The sequence below is a fragment of the Cetorhinus maximus genome, chromosome 23 (genome assembly GCF_964194155.1).
Source record: "Cetorhinus maximus chromosome 23, sCetMax3.hap1.1, whole genome shotgun sequence".
Taxonomy (NCBI): domain Eukaryota; kingdom Metazoa; phylum Chordata; class Chondrichthyes; order Lamniformes; family Cetorhinidae; genus Cetorhinus; species Cetorhinus maximus.
The window spans coordinates 46642528-46660396 of record NC_135901.1 but is presented as its reverse complement, the minus strand read 5'-3'; the positions used below and the strand labels follow the sequence as shown (position 1 = coordinate 46660396).

At 44.1% G+C, this 17869-nt stretch overlaps 1 protein-coding gene and 3 non-coding genes across 4 annotated transcripts in view; 2 read left to right on the top strand and 2 right to left on the bottom strand.

Moving 5' to 3' along the window:
* Nucleotides 1-17869, bottom strand: part of LOC144698020 (uncharacterized) — a 148964-nt gene that overhangs the window by 47804 nt on the left and 83291 nt on the right. Inside the window, 1 exon segment of the mRNA XM_078569961.1 lies at nt 7985-7999. Within this exon segment, the coding sequence (XP_078426087.1) occupies nt 7985-7999 (15 nt within the window).
* On the top strand, nt 4079-4160 carry trnal-aag (transfer RNA leucine (anticodon AAG)). Its single transcript has one exon. It is a non-coding gene; the product is annotated as a tRNA-Leu (tRNA).
* On the bottom strand, nt 13379-13460 carry trnal-aag (transfer RNA leucine (anticodon AAG)). Its single transcript has one exon. It is a non-coding gene; the product is annotated as a tRNA-Leu (tRNA).
* trnan-guu (transfer RNA asparagine (anticodon GUU)) lies at nt 15430-15503 on the top strand. Its single transcript has one exon. It is a non-coding gene; the product is annotated as a tRNA-Asn (tRNA).

Genomic DNA, 17869 nt, shown 5'->3' with positions numbered 1-17869 from the left:
CTGTGTGTGTTCCTCTGTGTGTGTCAATGTGGTTCAGTCCCCTGAGGAGTTGAATACATTTTTACCATCACAAACTATATTCGCATTGGCTAATCCATTTTAACTGTGCCTTTTATTGTAATTTCAGGCTTCTTTCATGAGAGAAACGTTTCTCCCCAAAATGACACGTTTATATAAAACACAATCAATATGCATTATCACACAGTCCCAGGTTGTTATTGGGTTCTTAAGCGACAATGAGAAAAAAATCCAACTCTCCTGTGCCCAACGAGTCCCAACAGCAATGATATTTTTATCTGGATATTAATTTCAAATATAATTTAACAAATGACCAACCATGCACCTACAAATAACACATTCGAAATCTATGAAGCTATTGGATTCAAATAACCCCATTACTTATTCTCTCTTCCTCAGCTCCATAGTGAGTGAGACAGGGAAAAGCAGAAAAGCAGCAACATTCCGGCCCCGCACTCTCCAATCACCCGCTGCCAGCAGAAAGATACAGTCGCTTTGCTGAGTGTTTATTCTGTGAAATGGTGAAGAGCGAGAATAAGACGCTTGTAAGATACTGCGTTCAGTTAATATCCAACAACAAACAGGAACAAGGCAGCTTTTCTCTCACTTAAAAGGGCAAGTTTTTATAATGCTACAGCATACAACAACAACTTATATTTAGAAAGCGCCTTTAACCTGTTGAAACGTCACAAGGCGTCCGGCCATGGTCATTATATAACAAAGTGTGACGCTGAGCCTCATAATCGGTCAGCTGACTAAAAGCTCTGTCAAAGGGGGAGGCTTTAAGAACTGTCTTAAAGGAGAAAAGTATCGATTTCATGTTCCATCCAACAGCAATGGTTCTTCTCATTGGCTGAAGAAGCCACTTGTGTTCAACCTGAACGGACCATTTAGCTGGAGAAAGTTGACTGGTGAAAGAGATCGGGAAAGAAAAAATTCCAAAAGTAGCCTCCTTGAGCCAAATTTCCAGCAGCTTCCTGATGGCCGACTGGTTCGGGTTCAGCACTTTCACTGCGTCACCCCAGGTTTGATTCCCTGTCAGAGAATTGAGATTTTCTGCTCTTGGGCGAACTGCTAAAGCCAACATTATTGTCTTCCTGGCTGAAAACAACACAGAACAGTTCTGTCAGATTCAGGGTAATGAGAGTTGAAGTTTCACATCAGAACTGAAATGTCTCACGTGCAACAAGTCGAGAATAAATCGAGAGTCGGAGTGAGGAAGTGAAAATAAAAGAGAAGGGCTGTGATAGGTTACAAAGCACTGACTATAGAGCTGGTGATGCGAGGCAGAATATTATTCCTGTATTACCCATGTTACCTTCAATTCTAATTTCCTTATTTATCCCATTCCCAACATTTCCACTACAGTTTGGTGGCATATAAACAACTCCCACTAATGTTTGATGCCTCTTTCTGTTTATTAGCTCCACTCAAACTTATTCTTCAATCTAAGATCCTCTCCCACTAATGTGCGGATCTGGTCCCTTATTAACAGCACTAACCCACCTCCTTTTCCTTTTTGCCCATCCTTCTTAAATGACGATTGCTCTTGAATATTCAGATCAACCAATCACACTGCTCTGTCAAAGCAGAACACATGGCCAATTGGCCAATTTCTTTGCTGTAACTTTCTGCCATTTTGTGTTTCCCAACACCCCAGTTGTATCTCTCTAAGTTTTACTGCCATTTTATAACTCAATCCATCGAGATGTTATCCCTGCCCTTCTATCCGACGCTTTGAATTCAAGACAATGAGCAAATTCAGCGGGTTTTCTTGTCATGTCTAGCACTGAATTTGACACCGGACTCGTTCAACGGCAATTAAATAGTCTCAACCGTTCACCCCTTCAAAATGAACCTGTTGTGTTGCTTCTTGCAGTATATCTGCTAAACAACATAAGCTCATCCCAGCTCCGCTTTCTTCATAGTGAAATCCAATGTGAAAATATGAACAATTTCAAAGCTTAACAACGTGCACAAGACTGGAAGGAGAATGTGGCTGTGGATAATTCACACTGCACATTCCTGTTATCAGCATCTCGGACAATTAGTAAAATGAGAACCTGTAAACCTTTCCCTTCTCAAAGCCTTGTGTCTTCATTCCCTGTCCCTGATTCCCAGGGAAATATTGAGTTCATGGACTGACTGTGTTGAATCAAGCAACTAATTGACTTGGGAGCTTGGGAGATGAGGCAGGGACAGAAGCAGAAACAGATGTGACATGACAGTGTTTGGAATTTGATGTGTGTCAGTTGCTTTCAGTGATGAATTTCTGCCGTGTGTTCCCTTGTCAGCTTCACAGGAGCCGCAGTGATGAGGTTGGTGGGTTTTGGAAATTGAAAGTTGTACATGAGCAGCTTGAACAGTAGGTCGAACAAGGGCCAGTTCAGATTGAATGTATGGGTTTGTGTGCGGTGTTTCATTTTAACAGGAAGGGTGAGGAGAGACAGCATCAATATAAATTGCTGTGGGGAACAGGCGATATTTTGGAATTAGTTAAATGGCTCTTCAGAGAGATGGCATGGACATGATGGGCTGAATGTACTTGTCTGCTGTAGTCATCTATAATTTTATACCGACATATTAACTTGTGCATAGGGCCGTTCGCCATAGCCGAGTGGTTAAGGCGATGGAGTCCAAACCCATTGGGTTTTTCCGCGTTTCGTTATTCCTGCTTAAACTCTGTTTCTACAGAGTTAATTATCGGTTACATTGAATCAAGTCCATCCAGAAACTCGGGAGTTTTCCTATTTCCGTTCACTCCTGAAAACATTCACGAATCTTGCATTCGGAAATGGAACAAAAACGGAGCCAGGTTGGTGTCAGGCTTGCTTTCTGGGTGTTTTGTCTCTCCTTAGAAACAATCGCTTGCCCTCTGTCACTCTCGGTGTCTTTGTCTGTGTGTGTTCCTCTGTGTGTGGTTCAGTTCCTCATTTTTACCATCCAAACATTATTCACCTTATTCCTGCGGCTTCATACTAAGATGGTCCAGAGAAAACAAAAGCGTTGTTTTAAATGATGCAAGAGGACATTTATTTCTGTTTCTTTTTGAGTGCAGGCTGTTCAGCTACTAAATGCCCGGACGTGACAAAACGGAGGATGATTATATATTCTAATTCAGTGCCAATGCCGGCCAACGTAATGGTTGTTTCTGCTCTGACTGTGGTTGAGTGGCCGAGTGGACTGAGCTGCTGGTCGAGGTTCCTGTGATTTGGGCTCCACTCCCGCGGTTATTAAACTTTCCGGCGGTTTGCTTTTGAGACACTTCCTAAAAATGCTCCGTGCGGCCGGCTGACCTGTGCAGTTTTGCATCTTGGTTGGGAGGATGGGGAGGGGCAGTCGAAGTTGGGTTAATAGCAGGGACTGAAATTCCTTTTTCTCTCTTACTCCCTGTACGCATTCTATTATTTTATACAAACAACAGTTCGATTTCACTAAATAGTTGTGGCCAAGTGATTTTAACTGACGGTCTGCAGAATTACTTATCGGCTATTTGGAATAAAAACCATTCAAATACCCCCGTGTTTCTTACTCCCGTTCATCTGCAAACATTCACTAAATTCGCAATTGGAAATGGAAGAGTAATTGACCACTCTTGATCAACCAATCACAACTGCTGTTTGACAGCCGCACGCCAGGCGAATGGCCTTTTACTTTCCTGTAACTTTCTATAATTTTATGTTTCCCAACACCACGGATGCTCTTTCCCAGTCATTCTGCCATTTTATAACCCATTCCATCGAAATGTAGTTTGCTACCTTGTGTCCTGTCCTTCTGAAGTCAGCCCCGGATTGAATTCAGTGAGAAGTTTTCTTGCCATTTCTAGCAGGAGATTTGGAACAAGACCAGTTGAATGACAGTTTAAATGGTGCCAACCCTTCACTGCAGCTCATTGTGTTTTTGAGTGAAGATGATTTCTGTTTGTTACAAAGTGCAGGATGATCTGATTAACTGACGGAGCTGGATCCAGGTTCCGAATGATCAATTCCTTCTTCATTGCTTTTGATCTATTTCAGTGGCAATGCCGATGAAGGAGATGATTAATAATTTGCACCGATGTGGTAGCGTGGCCGAGCGGTCTAAGGCGCTGGATTAAGGCTCCAGTCTCTACGGAGGCGTGGGTTCGAATCCCACCGCTGTCAAACATTTAGCAGCCCTATTTGGACAAACACACACCACCGAAAATTGAGAGTCCTGTGCTGCATTTTGTCAAGAAGAAAGAGGAGAGACAAAAAAAATGAGTTGCTGTGGGGAAAAGGTGGGGTGTGGAATTATAGTAGTTGAGTTGCTCTTCCAGAGATTCGGCTTGTGAACGACATGCTGAATGACCGTCTGATGGAGCCGCTTATGATTTTATACAAACAGCAGTGACGTCAGTGCAGGTCCTGTGTTCACGGTGGAGTGGATAAGGGGATGGGGTTGGAATCCTGTGGGGTCTCCTCACAGACTTCCAAAGCCTGCCAGCTTCAGTTCTCATCATTCCTTATTTTGATAAGGTGCCTATGGAGTTAATTATTAGATTAGTAAAAAAGAAAAGGGAAGCATTTGTAAGGGCTAGAAGGCAGGGGACAGAAGAAGCCCGTGGAGAATACAAAGAAAGTAGGAAGAAACTTAAGCAAGGAGTCAGGATGGCTAAAAGGGGTCATGAAAAGTCACTGGCAACAAGGATTAAGGAAAATCCCAAGGCCTTTTATACATATGTAAAAAGCAAGAGGGTAGACAGGGAAAAGGTAGGCCCACTCAGGGACAGAGGTAGGAATCTGTGTGTGGAGCCAGAAGAAATGGGAGAGATACTAAATGAATACTTCTCATCAGTATTCACCAAAGAGAAGGACTTAGCGGTCGATTTGTCTAGGGAAGAGTGTGTAGATAGCCTGGATCATGTTGAGATCAAAAAAGAGGAGGTGTAAGGCGTCTTGAAGAATATTAAGGTGGATAAGTCCCCAGGGCCAGATGGGATCAACCCCAGAGTACTGAGGGAGGAAAGGGAGGAGATTGCTGGGGCCTTGACAGAAATCTTTGTATCCTCACTGGCTACGGATGAGGTCCCAGAGGACTGGAGAATGGCCAATGTTGTTCCGCTGTTTAAGAAGGGTAGCAGGGATAATCCAGGAAATTACAGGCCGGTGAGCCTAACGTCAGTGGTAGGGAAATTATTGGAGAAGATTCTTCGTGACAGTATTTACTACATTTGGAAGCAAATGGGCGTGTTAGTGAGGGGCAGCATGGTTTTGTCAAGGGGAAGTCGTGTCTCACTAACTTGATCGAGTTTTTCGAGGAAGTGACAAAGATGATCGACGATGGAAGGGCAGTGGATGTTATATATATGCATTTCAGTAAGGCCTTTGACAAGGTCCCTCATGGCAGACTGATACAGAAGCTAAAGTCGCACGGGATCAGAGGTGAGCTGGCAAGATGGATACAGAATTGGCTTGGTCATAGAAGACAAAGGGTAGCAGTGGAAGGGTGCTTTTCTGAATGGAGAGCTGTGACTAGTGGAGTTCTGCAGGGTTCAGTGCTGGGACCTTTGCTGTTTGTAGTATACATAAATGATTTGGAGGAAAATATAACTGGGCTAATTAGTCAGTTTGCAGACGACACTAAGGTTGGAGGAGTTGCAGATAGTGAAGAGGATTGTCAATGGATAGAACGGGATATAAATCGGTTGGACACTTGGGTGGAGAAATGGCAGATGGATTTTATTCCGGACAAATGCGAGGTAATGCATTGTTGAAGGTCTACTACAGGCAGGAATTATACAGTAAATGGCAGAACCCTTAAGTGCATCGACTGGCAGAGGGATCTGGGTGTACAGGTCTACAGGTCACTGAAAGTGGCAACGCCGGTGGATAAGGTAGTCAGGAAGGCATATGGCATGACTGCCTTCATTGGCAGGGGTATTGAGTATAAAAGCTGGGAAGTCATGCTGCAGCTGTATAGAACCTTGGTTAGGCCACACTTGGAATATTGCGTGCAATTCTGGTCGCCGCATTACCAGAAGGATATGGAGGCGTTGGGGAGGGTGCAGAGGAGGTTTACCAGGATGCTGCCTGATCTGGAGGTTATTAGCTATGAGGAGAGGTTGGAGAAACTCGGATTGTTCTCACTAGAGCGATGGAGATTGAGGGGCGAATTGATAGAAGTTTACAAAATTATGTTTGGCATGGACAGAGTAGATAGTCAGAAGCTTTTTCCCAGGGTGGAAGACTCAATTACTAGGGGGACATAGATTTAAGGTGAGAGGAGAAAACTATAGAGGAGATGTGCGGGGCAAGTTTTTTACGCAGAGGGTAGTGAGTGTCTGGAATTCGCTGCCAGAGTAAGTGGTGGAAGTAGGTACGATAGTGGTGTTTAAGAGGCAGCTTGACAAATACATGAATAGGATGGGAATATAGGGATACGGACCCCGGGAGTGCAAAATATTTTAGTTGACGGGCCATATGATCGGCGCAGGCTTGGAGGGCCGAAGGGCCTGTTCCTGTGCTGTACTTTTCTTTGATCTTTGTTCTTTTATTTTGTTTGGAAAAACGCGGAGAGGCCATGCAAATATAAATTGTTGGGGGGAAAGGGGGGTGTGTGGAATTGGTTGAGTTGCTCTTCCAGAGAGCCAGCACAGACACGATGGGCCGAGTGACTAATTTTGCAGCCATCTCTGATTTGATAACACATTTGAGCTCGAAAGCTGCTGTTAGTCGTGGCTGAATGTTTAAGGTGACGGATTTGAAATCCATTGGGGTTTCCCCCTGTAGGTTTGAATCCTGCTGACTACAGTTCCCAATATTCCTCATTTTAATCAGGTGCCGTCAACCTCATCTCTGCAGCTCCTGTGAGACTGACAAGGCGACACACGGCAGAAGTTCATCACTGAAAGTAACTGACACATATCAAATTCTGCCGATTTCATGTCGCATCTTTTAACTCCCTGTTCTCCCTCTCAGACATTTCCAGGTCTATCAAATGTCATCCACCCGGGACTTCAACCTCTACCTCGTTCTACTGAATATGGTCCATTTTCCGTAGTTTGTAGCTAGTAGGTGTCTCCATAGCTCAGCGTTTAGATTACTGGCCTCATAAACCAGGAGTTGTGCGTTCAATCTTTGCTGGGGTCAATGGTTATCCTTCAACTGAAAATACCAAATAACATGGAAATTTGAGAGACTGCATAAGAAGAAAAAACAAAATGCTGCGGAGAAGCATTTTGCTTTTAAGTTAAAATACTGCGGATGCTGGAAATCTGTATTAAACCAGAAAATGCTGGGAAAGTTCAGCATCTGACAGCATCTGTGGAGAGAGGAACAGAGTCAATGTCTCCAGTCATTGTAACTCTTCTTCAGAGCAGAAGAGAAGCAGAAATGGGATGAAAGTTATACTGTTTCCGAGGGGGTGGGAGGGAGCAAGTGGGAAGATCAGCTATAGGTGGGGGCTAAGGGGGGATTGACAATGATGGCAGGGCACAAGACAAAGGGAATGTTAATGGTAGCGGAAAGGGCTAAAAAAAAGGTGCCGATTGTGACATGAAGGTAAGAAAGCAGAATGTGTGAATACAGAACAAGGATCAGCACTATGAAAGAACAACGTAGAGCAACTGACAGATGGCCCTTTAGGGGCCTCTCTCCTCACCTTCCAAGGGCCCAAACACTCCTTTCAGGTGACGCACCGCTTCACTTGCATCTCCTTCAATTTAGTCTACTGCATTCACTGCTCCCAATGCAGTCTCCTCTACACTGGAGAGACCAAACGCAGACTGGGTGACCGCTTTGCGGAACACCTTCGGTCTGTCCGCAAGCATTACCCAGACCTCCCTGTCGCTTGCCATTTCAACACACCACCCTGCTCTCATGCCCACATGTCCATCCTTGGCCTGCTGCATTGTTCCAGTGAAGCTCAACGCAAACTGGAGGAACAGCACCTCATCTTCCGACTACGCATTTTACAGCCTTCCGGACTTAACATTGAGTTCAACAACTTCAGACCATGAACTCTCTCCTCCATTTTGACCCTTTTTAAAATCCTTTTATAAAAATGTATTTTTATTTTCTTATTTTTATTCATTTATTCATTATTTCATCTCCCCTTTTAAACCCCTTTTCTATTCTTTTTCCCCCAAGCACCGCCCTTCCCCCCTACCCCACCCTCAAAGGGCCATCTGTTACTCCTTCCATGTCGCTTTTTCAGAAAGTGCTGACCCTTGTTCTGCTATTTACACATTCTGCTTTCTTACTTTTATGCCACTATCAGCACCTTCTTCAGCCCTGACCACTACCATTAACAGCCCATTTGCCTTGTGTCCATGACACCTTTGTCAATCTCCCCTTAGCTCCTACCTATCGCTGACCTTCTATCCAGCATCACCTGCTCTACTCTCCCTGCCCGGCTTCAGCAGTATAAATTCCATCACTTTCTGCTTCTCTTCAGCTCTGAAGAAGAGTCATAGGGACTCGAAACTTTAACTCTGTTTCCCTCTCCATCGAGTCTGTTAGACCTGCTGAGTTTTCCCAGCATTTCCTGTTTCTGTAATATATAAGTGGCTGGCTAACAAAATACCAGACGGAGAAACATGCAGCGAAGTCTGAAGCTACTCACTTGGTCGTAAGAATAATTTTTAAAAACAACAAAGCAGGACATGTTTCAAAAGGTGAGAAAGTTGTGCTGATGTTCAAAGAGTCTTGGCTGTGCCTGTACAAAGAGCACAGAAAGTTGCATCAGTCTCTGCAGCACAATTGGTCAGCGCGTTCGGCTGTTAACTGTAAAGTTTGGTGGTTCGGAGATGAAGCCGTTAATGTTTTTCCCCCATCAACATTCAGTGTCACTCAGATCCGGGTTGTCAATGGCAGCAAGAATATTTTCCACAAATGCTGCCAGTTCCACTGTTCTTCAATGTGTTTCGATTCAGGGAATTCTCGGCGTGTAAAGCAAATGTGATAACCACTAGGCTACAAAAGCTACACGCAGCTCCTTGCAGACCGACCTGGAATATCAAACTGTGCTGTCTTATTGCACTTCAGAACCTTGTTTTGTGGAAGTACAATTCGGCTGAAAATCTTAGCCACGCGACAGAGAAATTGATCTAACATTAGAATCATCAGTTGACAGAGCACATCAGCAGCTCATTCAACACCTCACACATGTGCGAACAACCTTACAGCAAATCCACCCCCATCTTTCCCTCTAATTTCCGAGCCATGCATTTTTCAGAATATCATTCAAAACCTGGAGTAGTATAAATATCACTTTGTTTTGAGATGATGCATCCAGTTACTATTTAACAACAAATGGGAATGATGCAACCTTTCCTCACATTTAATTCTGTTAATCCTTCTACCCCTTTTCGAGTGGGGAAACTTTCCGTGTGTGAGAGACCGTGATCCCTATTACCCTACACAAACCCTGCAATGTAGCGGGGAAACTTTCCGTGTGTGAGAGACCGTGATCCCTATTACCCTACACAAACCCTGCAATGTAGCGGGGAAACTTTCCGTGTGTGAGAGACCGTGATCCCTATTACCCTACACAAACCCTGCAATGTAGCGGGGAAACTTTCCGTGTGTGAGAGACCGTGATCTCTATTACCCTACACAAACCCTGCAATGTAAAGAGCCCAATTTCACACACAGAAGACAGAGTCGGGATTAATGGGTCTTATTCAGGTTGGAAAGACGTAACTAGTGGAGTGCCACATGGATCAGTCCTGGTGCCTTAATTATTTATGATCCGTATTAATGGCATGGAGGAGGGAGCAGAGTGTAATGTGTCCAAATTTGCTGACGATACAAAAATAGGTGGGAGGACAGGTTGTGATGAGGACATAAGGAATCTGCAAGGTGATATAGATAGGTTGAATGTGTGGGCAAAAACTTGGCAGATGGAGTTTAATGTAGAAAAGTGTGAGGTCATATGCATTGGCAGGAAGAATCAAAAGACAGACTATTATTTAAATGGAGGGAGACTCCAAAAAAGTGCAGCACAGAGGGATCTGGGTGTTCCCATGCATGAAACACAAAAAGTTAGCATGCAGGTGCAGCAAATAATTAAGAAGGCAAATGGAATTTTGGCCTGTATTGCTCGGGGGCTTGAGTTTACAAGAGGGAATTCCTGTTACAACTGTGCAGGGTGTTGGTGAGGCCGCACCTGAAGTACTGTGTACAGTTTTGGTCCCGTATTTAAGAAAATATATACTAGCATTGGAGGCAGTTCAAAAGAGGTTCAGTAGGCGTATTTTTGGGATGAAGAGGTTGCCTTATCAAGAACGGCAGAACAGGTTAAGCCTTTATTCATTCGAGTTTAGAAGAATGAGGGGTGACCTTACTGAAACGTATAAGATTCTGAGGGGGCTTGCCAGGTTAATGTAGAGATGTTTCCTCTAGTGGGGGATTATAGAACTAGGGGACATCGTTACAGAATAAGGGGGCACTCATTTAAAATTGAGATCCGAAGGAATTTCTTCTCTCAAAGGGTAGTAAATGTTTGGAATTCTCTATCCCAGAGAGTTGTGGAGGCTAGATCACTGAGCGTATTTAAAGAGGAGGCAGATAGATTTTTGAAATATCGGGGAGTTGGGGGCTATGAGGAGCTGGCACAAAAGAGAAGTTGAGGCCTGGGGCAGATCAGCCATGATCTTATTGAATGGCGGGGCAGGCTTGATTGTTGACTCCTGCTCCTATTTCTTATGTTCTTCTGTTCGTTGAAACGTGTCTCTGGTGAAATGGGTGGGAAATGAAAATAAAAGGCATAGGTAACATAGGTAAGTCAAGTTGTATGACCTCTTAGTGCTATCCTGGTGGTGTGGTGGTCAAGATTCGGCATTTTCACTGCTGTGTCCCGGGTTTGATTCCCGATCAGGGAGTGATAACTTTTCACCGCGTGCAAACTGAATAATCTCGTGACTAAAAGCAAGAAATGTCGATCACCTACGTGAATCAGAGTCAGAGTTTGAAATGTTATCCTGTCGCAACGGGTCGAGAACAAACACAGAGGTGAAGATAGAAAAGGGTTGTTATAGGCTGAAAAATACTGACTGTAGAAATGGTGGTGTAAGGCAAAATCGTTAAGAGGCGAGATTTTAATGTTTATATGGACACAAATATTTCCCAGATCTGCTTCCAAATCTCGTGTTAAATGAGGAGTAAACTTCTCACTGAATCTTCCACTTCTTAGCCGCACCCTCTTCCAAACATTGTAAACTCCTCCTGCATCTTCCATCCTGATATTTTTCTCTGTAACATTTTGTTATGAAACTGCACAACTATTGTAAATAAAGTTTGTGATGGTAAAAACCTGTTCACCCCTCGGGGAACTGAAGCATATTGACACACACAGAGGGATACACACAGACACACACCGAGAGTGACAAAGGGCAAGGGTTTGTATCTAAGGAGAAACAAACACCCAGAAAGCAAGAATGTCACCAACCTGGCTCCGTTTTTGTTCCACAAGGACTACAAGTTTCGTGAATGTTTTCGTGAATGAACGGAAATAGGAAAACCCTCTTGGATGTTTTAGTGTTTGGATGGATTTGATTGAATCTAACCGATGATTAACTCTGTAGACACAGAGTTAAAACCAGGAATAATGAGCAGCGGGAAACCCCAATGGATTTGAACTCCATCGCCTTAACCAGTCTGCCACGGCAACTGGCCCTATGGACAGGTTAATTATTGCTGGTATATAAGGTGGCTGCAGCAGAGAAGGCGGGCATTCGGCCCATCTTCTCCGTGCTGGCTGACTAGAAGAACAACTCAACTACTTCCACTGCCGCGCATTCTCACATAAGCAACTAATATTTGTATTGCCTCTTCTCCTTCTCCCAGTTAAAATGAAACCCAATACGCGCCCGCCTTCTCTTCGAGTTGGCACTTTTTCGTTAGAAGAGAGCATTCAAAGTGACCCACAGGTGAACCACTTACAACTTTGCCAGCGGTTTCACAAATAATAGAACCTGAATCAAGTGTCTGAGGCCCTTCGGCTAAGCTACCTCTCTCAACCTGCTGTTTCCCGTCGCCTTGATGGTATTTTCACTGAAACGGAACATTAAAAACATCAAAAATGAAACAGGAATTGGCCATAAGCCCCCTCGAGCCTCCGCTACCCCTTCATAAAATCATGTCAGATCCCCAACCTCAACACCAATTTCCCATCTGATCCCGATTGCCCTTCATTCCCTTAAAGTCCAAAAGTTTATTCATCTCAGCCTTCAGTATACTCATCAACCGAGGGTCCACAGAGCTCCAGGCTACAGAATTCCAAAGATTTACCAGCCTTTGAGTGAAGAAATGTCTCCTCACCTCAGTCCTATATGGCTGAGACATTATCCGGAGAATGTGAGCTCAGTTCTAGACGCTCCAGCCAGGGGAAAACAGCCTCTCAGCAGGTTCACTGTCACTCAGGAATCAATCCAGTGAATCTTGGCTGCACACAGACAGCGAGAGAATGGAGGGAACAAAGAGCACAAGAATGAACAGAGGTAGGGACACAGACAGAGAGACTGAGAAAGTGAAAGAGAGCGGAAGAGATATACAGGGACAAAGAGAGACAGATAAAGACAGAGAGTGGGGTAAACACTGAAAGGAACAGATACACTTCACCATTCCATATGATTGTTAACTTTAGATTGACATATGGAAAGAAAGAAGAGAAATAAAGACTTACATTTAAAGAGAGCCTTTCACCAATTCAAGGAAACTGGAGGCTCATTAGAATAATGTTTGGACGGTATAAATAGAGAACTTAACCACATTGACACACACAGAGGAACACACACAGACATATACACCGAGAGCGACAGAGGGCGAGGGATTGTCTCTAAGGAGAGACAAACACCCAGAAAGCAAGAATGACACCAACCTGGCTCCGTTTTTGTTCCATTCCTAGCTGTAAATTTTGTGAATGCTTGCAGACGAATGGAAATTAGGGAACGCTGGAGATTTTGGGTGTTTTTTATTCAACTTAATCGACAATTAATTGTGCAGGTACACTGTAAATTTAAGGAATGAGAAGAAGCGTAGCTGTCAGGGTTCCAGCCCACCTGGGGAGATCCCAATGCATTCAAAACCTGTCACCGTAATAATTCAGTCACGAACCCAAGCCCCAGATTTGCATGAATGTATTTTGTATAAAATCATAGGCGGCTACATCAGGCGGTCATTCAGCATGTCGTTCACATGTTGACTCTGTGCCACAGCAGCTCAGCGACTGTAATCCCACACACCGCCATTTTACTACAGCAACTCATATTTATATCTTCTCTCCTCGTTCCTCCTATCAAAGTTAAACACCACACGCTCCGATGGATTTAATGTGAGTTGGTATCTGTTGGTTCAAATTGGAGAGCTGCAGATCCTAAAAGGCAAATAACTTAAACGGTTGGCAGCGGTGGGATTCGAACCCACGCCTCCATAGAGACTGGAGCCTTAATCCAGCGCCTTAGCCCGCTCGGCCACGCTACCTTAACACTCTTCCCTGGTATTGCCAATGAAATAGAACAGAAGCAAAGGAGCATGAATAGGTTATTGGGAAACTCGAACGAACTCCGCCAGTTAATCAGATCATCCTGCACTTTGTAACATACAGAAATGATCGCTACTGCTAACTTCCTTCTTCAATGTTTCATTATTTCGATGTTTCAAATGATGTTTCTTTTTTCCTGTGTGACTGTGCGTGAAATGTTGGTAAAAATGTCGATAAACTGTAATGAAATTGTAAATATTGACTGAGAAAAATGAGGAGATGATTGGTCAGGATAAACATTTTTTTAATAATTCGATTTGACATCAACTGTTTTAAAAATTTTGAAAAATGTTATAAGTGTCAAAAGCCAACTCTTCATGTCATTGGGTCAGGGAAACTTTGTTAATTTTCGCACACTGTGCATGGGCACTGCAGAGGTTCCTGCACCTCTTTCAGTATTGTTTCTCGTAACTCAGAGTTTTCAATAGGGAATTGGACAAAGACTTGAAAGGGAGAAAAAAAAGGTTATGGAAAGAGGCAAAGTAATTGAGATTAACTAGAAATCTCTTTGTACAAAACTGACAGAGATATGATTGTCCGAAAGACCTCTTACTGTGTTGTGCCATTTGATGATGACATTGTTGATCAGTCTGTCTCCAGCGTTCCTAATGAGAACAGCCGAATTCCATTTCTTCAAAACAAAGACCCAAAGTGCTGCTGCATGACGTCACAGTTTAACATTTGAATGAAGCCCATTGGGCCTTTGTGCTGTTTCCTGTTTCTGTGGTGCAGTGATTTCCATGCTTACCTAACACGTGAAACGGTCTCTGGTTTTAAACTGGGCAGAGCCATTATCAAAATCTGTGGGTTCACGTTGCAGCCACGTGGCCTGGTCAGTGTTTGTCCCTCAACCAACAGCACATGGTCTGCTCATTGTGACGTGCCTGGTTTTGGCTGTTTCCTGAGCGGTGATTGGTTGCTGTGTTCCCTGCATGACAACACTCCACTTTAATAAAAGCAAAACTGCGGAAACCTGGAAAGGAAAACAGAAAATGCAGGAAAAACTCAACAGGTCTGACAGCACCTGTGGAGAGAGAAACCTGCTGAGTTTTCCAACATTTTCTGTTTTTTATTTCAAAAAAGTACTTAATTGGCTGGAAAGTGGTTTGAGACTACCACTGGTCGGGAATAGCGCTATTAAAATGCAAGTCTGTCCTTCTTTAATTATCTTAACTCCCAGTCCTCTGGTTACTGACCCCCGTCAGTGGAGAGCACCCGTCCTCACTGTCCCCACCCCCATCATTTTGACCAGCTCCATGAAATCTCCGTTGAACCTTCTTTGCTCCATAGAGGACAATACCGGTCTCCATAAACTCTCCACAAAACTGAATTTCCTGATCTCTGGACATGATGCAAGGCGGAGGATTGAGACGAGATTTTGGAAAATATTGTCAGTTGGCAGGTGGGAAACTGGTGAAAGAACCAAAACAGGAAACCCAGTCTCCAGCTCTGTGAATCTTCAGATATTCTTTGGGAACCGGAATCAGAGGAGAATGAAGGGCGAACTGTCCGACTGACCAGAGACAGTCAAGGCACCTTTCCCTTCTTTAAGGGGCTGGAACATTGACTCTGATGTTATCAGTGAAATTAACTGATCTGAGACATTGAAAGGATTCTCGTTACTGCACATCAGGAATTCAAACCTAATTTCGGCTTCAGGACAATCAGAATATTTGGTAACAGTCAAGGCACCGAAAGACTCGAAGGGAGACGGCTCCGGTTGTAGGAGAGCTGGTTCCCGGTGACATGGATGTGTCTGCAGTGGGTGGGATCAGACTGTTTCCATGTATCCACAATTAATGTCCCAACCTTTGTTTTGGAAGAGTAAAACTGATAGAGAACAGTTGTCATTCCGTTCGCAGCAATCTGCAGCTTTAACTCGCTGACACGCTGGTCAAGTTTCTATCGGTCTCTGTGGCGCAATCGGTTAGAGCGTTCGGCTGTTAACCAAAAGGTTGGTGGTTCGAAACCACCCAGGGACGAAGCTGTCACTGTTTTCTCCCCATTAGCCTTCATTGTCACACAGTTCCTGGTTCTCTTTGGGTCATTGAACTGAACGTCAAAACTCCAGAAATGTTTCCGGCTCCGCTGTTATCCAGTGAGCTCCCAGGCAAGCGGCTTTTTTTCGAATATTCATTTCGAATGTAATGAGAAAACATTTAGACCTACCATGTACCGATATCCAACATACTGGAAACCTATGAAGTTATTGGATTCAAACAAATCCATCAATTCTTCCCTCTTCCACATGTCCAAAGTGAGTGAGACAGGGAAAAGCAGAAAAGCAGCAATATTCCGGCCCTGCACTCTCCGATCACCCGCTGCCAGCAGAAAGCGGCGACTGCAGCTTCAATCAGCGGGTTACCGCCCATCCCTGGAACACAAGATACTCCAACCCGGGCCAAACCTCCCAATACACCGAGCACAGGCTCAGGAAAACGCAGGTAGATTATATCCCGGTCACTAAACCTCCGAGCAGTATTTACAGAATACCCGAGTTAGTGAGTCACAAATAAAAGTCACACCAACTTTCTAAACTTTTCACTGTAAAATTCCTTCATTTTATTGAAAAGCTGACTGTTGTGAATCTGAAAATGAGCACCATGGGATTTGTGTTACCGAGTGACTTGTTTTCCATTGTTTGTCCGTCAGGTTTGCAGTTCAATTTGTGTTGGATGTTGATGCCAATAATTTCAAAATGAGGACACAAAGCAGTTAAGTATTAAATACAGGAGAAAATCCTGAAGAAAATGGATCACAGTATTTGGAAGGAGGTGCAGCTAAGAAGTGGAAGATGTGAATGATGTTATTGATGATTGAGGGGAATGTATTGCAACCTTGGGGCTTTTGTCGGCCGATTACGCTCCACACTTTAAAATTCCGACCAAGCTGAGGTATCAGGTGGAAAGCAACAAAACCATCCATGCATGTTGGGATACGAAACAGCTTCGCACATTCCCCCCAATAACTTAGTTGGTGTAGCATGTGACTCTTAAGCTCAGTGTCGTGGGCTCGAGCACCAAGCTGGGTGCTGTTTAAAAATCTGAATGGGCGTCGTACGGACTGGGAACGTTGACCCTGTTTCTCCTTCCAGCTGCTGAGTTTTTCCAGCATTTTCTGTTTTTGTTTCAGATTTCCATCATTTGCAGTAATTTGCTTTTATCTTCTTACTTTTACATCTTACTACTTCAAAAAAACACCAACTAATCACTGCGGCTCCTGTGAAACTTACAGGACAGAAATTCATCAATGAAAGCAACTGACACACATCAAATTGAAAGTAATTTCATGTCGCATCTCTTCCTGCTTCTGTCCCTGTCTCGCCCCCAGATCCCTCTGCCCGTCCAGCTCCCTGGTCAACTAGCTGCTTGATGCAGACACAGTCTGTTCGTTGGAATGGGTAAAACTCGTGGGTAAAGAGACACCTGGATCTCACCTTCCTGGTTCTCCCAGATACTGATTACAGGAAGGTGCACAGTGCCGATTATCCACAATCACTCTCCTCCCAGTTGTTCAGCTTTTGAAACTGATTTTCACACTGGGTTTCAATGTGAAGAAAGCAGAGCTGTGATAAGCTTATATTTGTTCAGTAGATGTACTGCAAGAAGGTGTATAACAGGCTGATGATAACAGTGCTCTTTCGACGCGGTGAGCTCCAGTGAAGGATTGGCACCATTAATGTGTCGCTCACTTAGTCTCTCGACAAATCTCGTGCTGCAAATGACAAGAAAACTCACTGAATTTGCTCCGTGTTTTGGTTTCAAAAGAGCCGAATACAAGGTAAGAAAGTGCATCTCGCTCGAGTGGGTTATAAAATGGCAGAATGACCCGTGCTGTTGGGAAACATAAAATTATAGAAAGTCACAGCACAGAAAATGGCCATTCGGCCGGGCTGGCTGCTTTCAAAGAGCAGGAGTGATTGGTTTGTGGTGAAAGAGATCTGAACTGAAAAACAATAGGCAAAAGCAGCGTAGATAAGCCGAATCGAAAACTGTTGGCGTGGCTACCCTGGTGGTCTAGTGGTTAGGATTCGGCGCACTCACCGCCGCAGCCCGGGTTCGATTCCCGGTCAGGTCGATATCGGTTTATTGTATTTCTTGAAACGAGTGTTGATTACTCATTGATCAGAAGAGTTTAAAAGATTTTGGGTTTGGAGAATCTTGTGTCCCAGGGATGGGCAGTAACCCGCTGCCTGAAGCTGCAGTCGCCGCTTTCTGCTGGCAGCGTGTGATTGGAGAGTGCGGGGCCGGGATATTGCTGCTTTTCTTCTTTTCCCTGTCTCACTCACTTTGGAAATGAGGAAGAGGGAAGAATTGATGGATTTGTTTGAATACAATAACTTCACAGA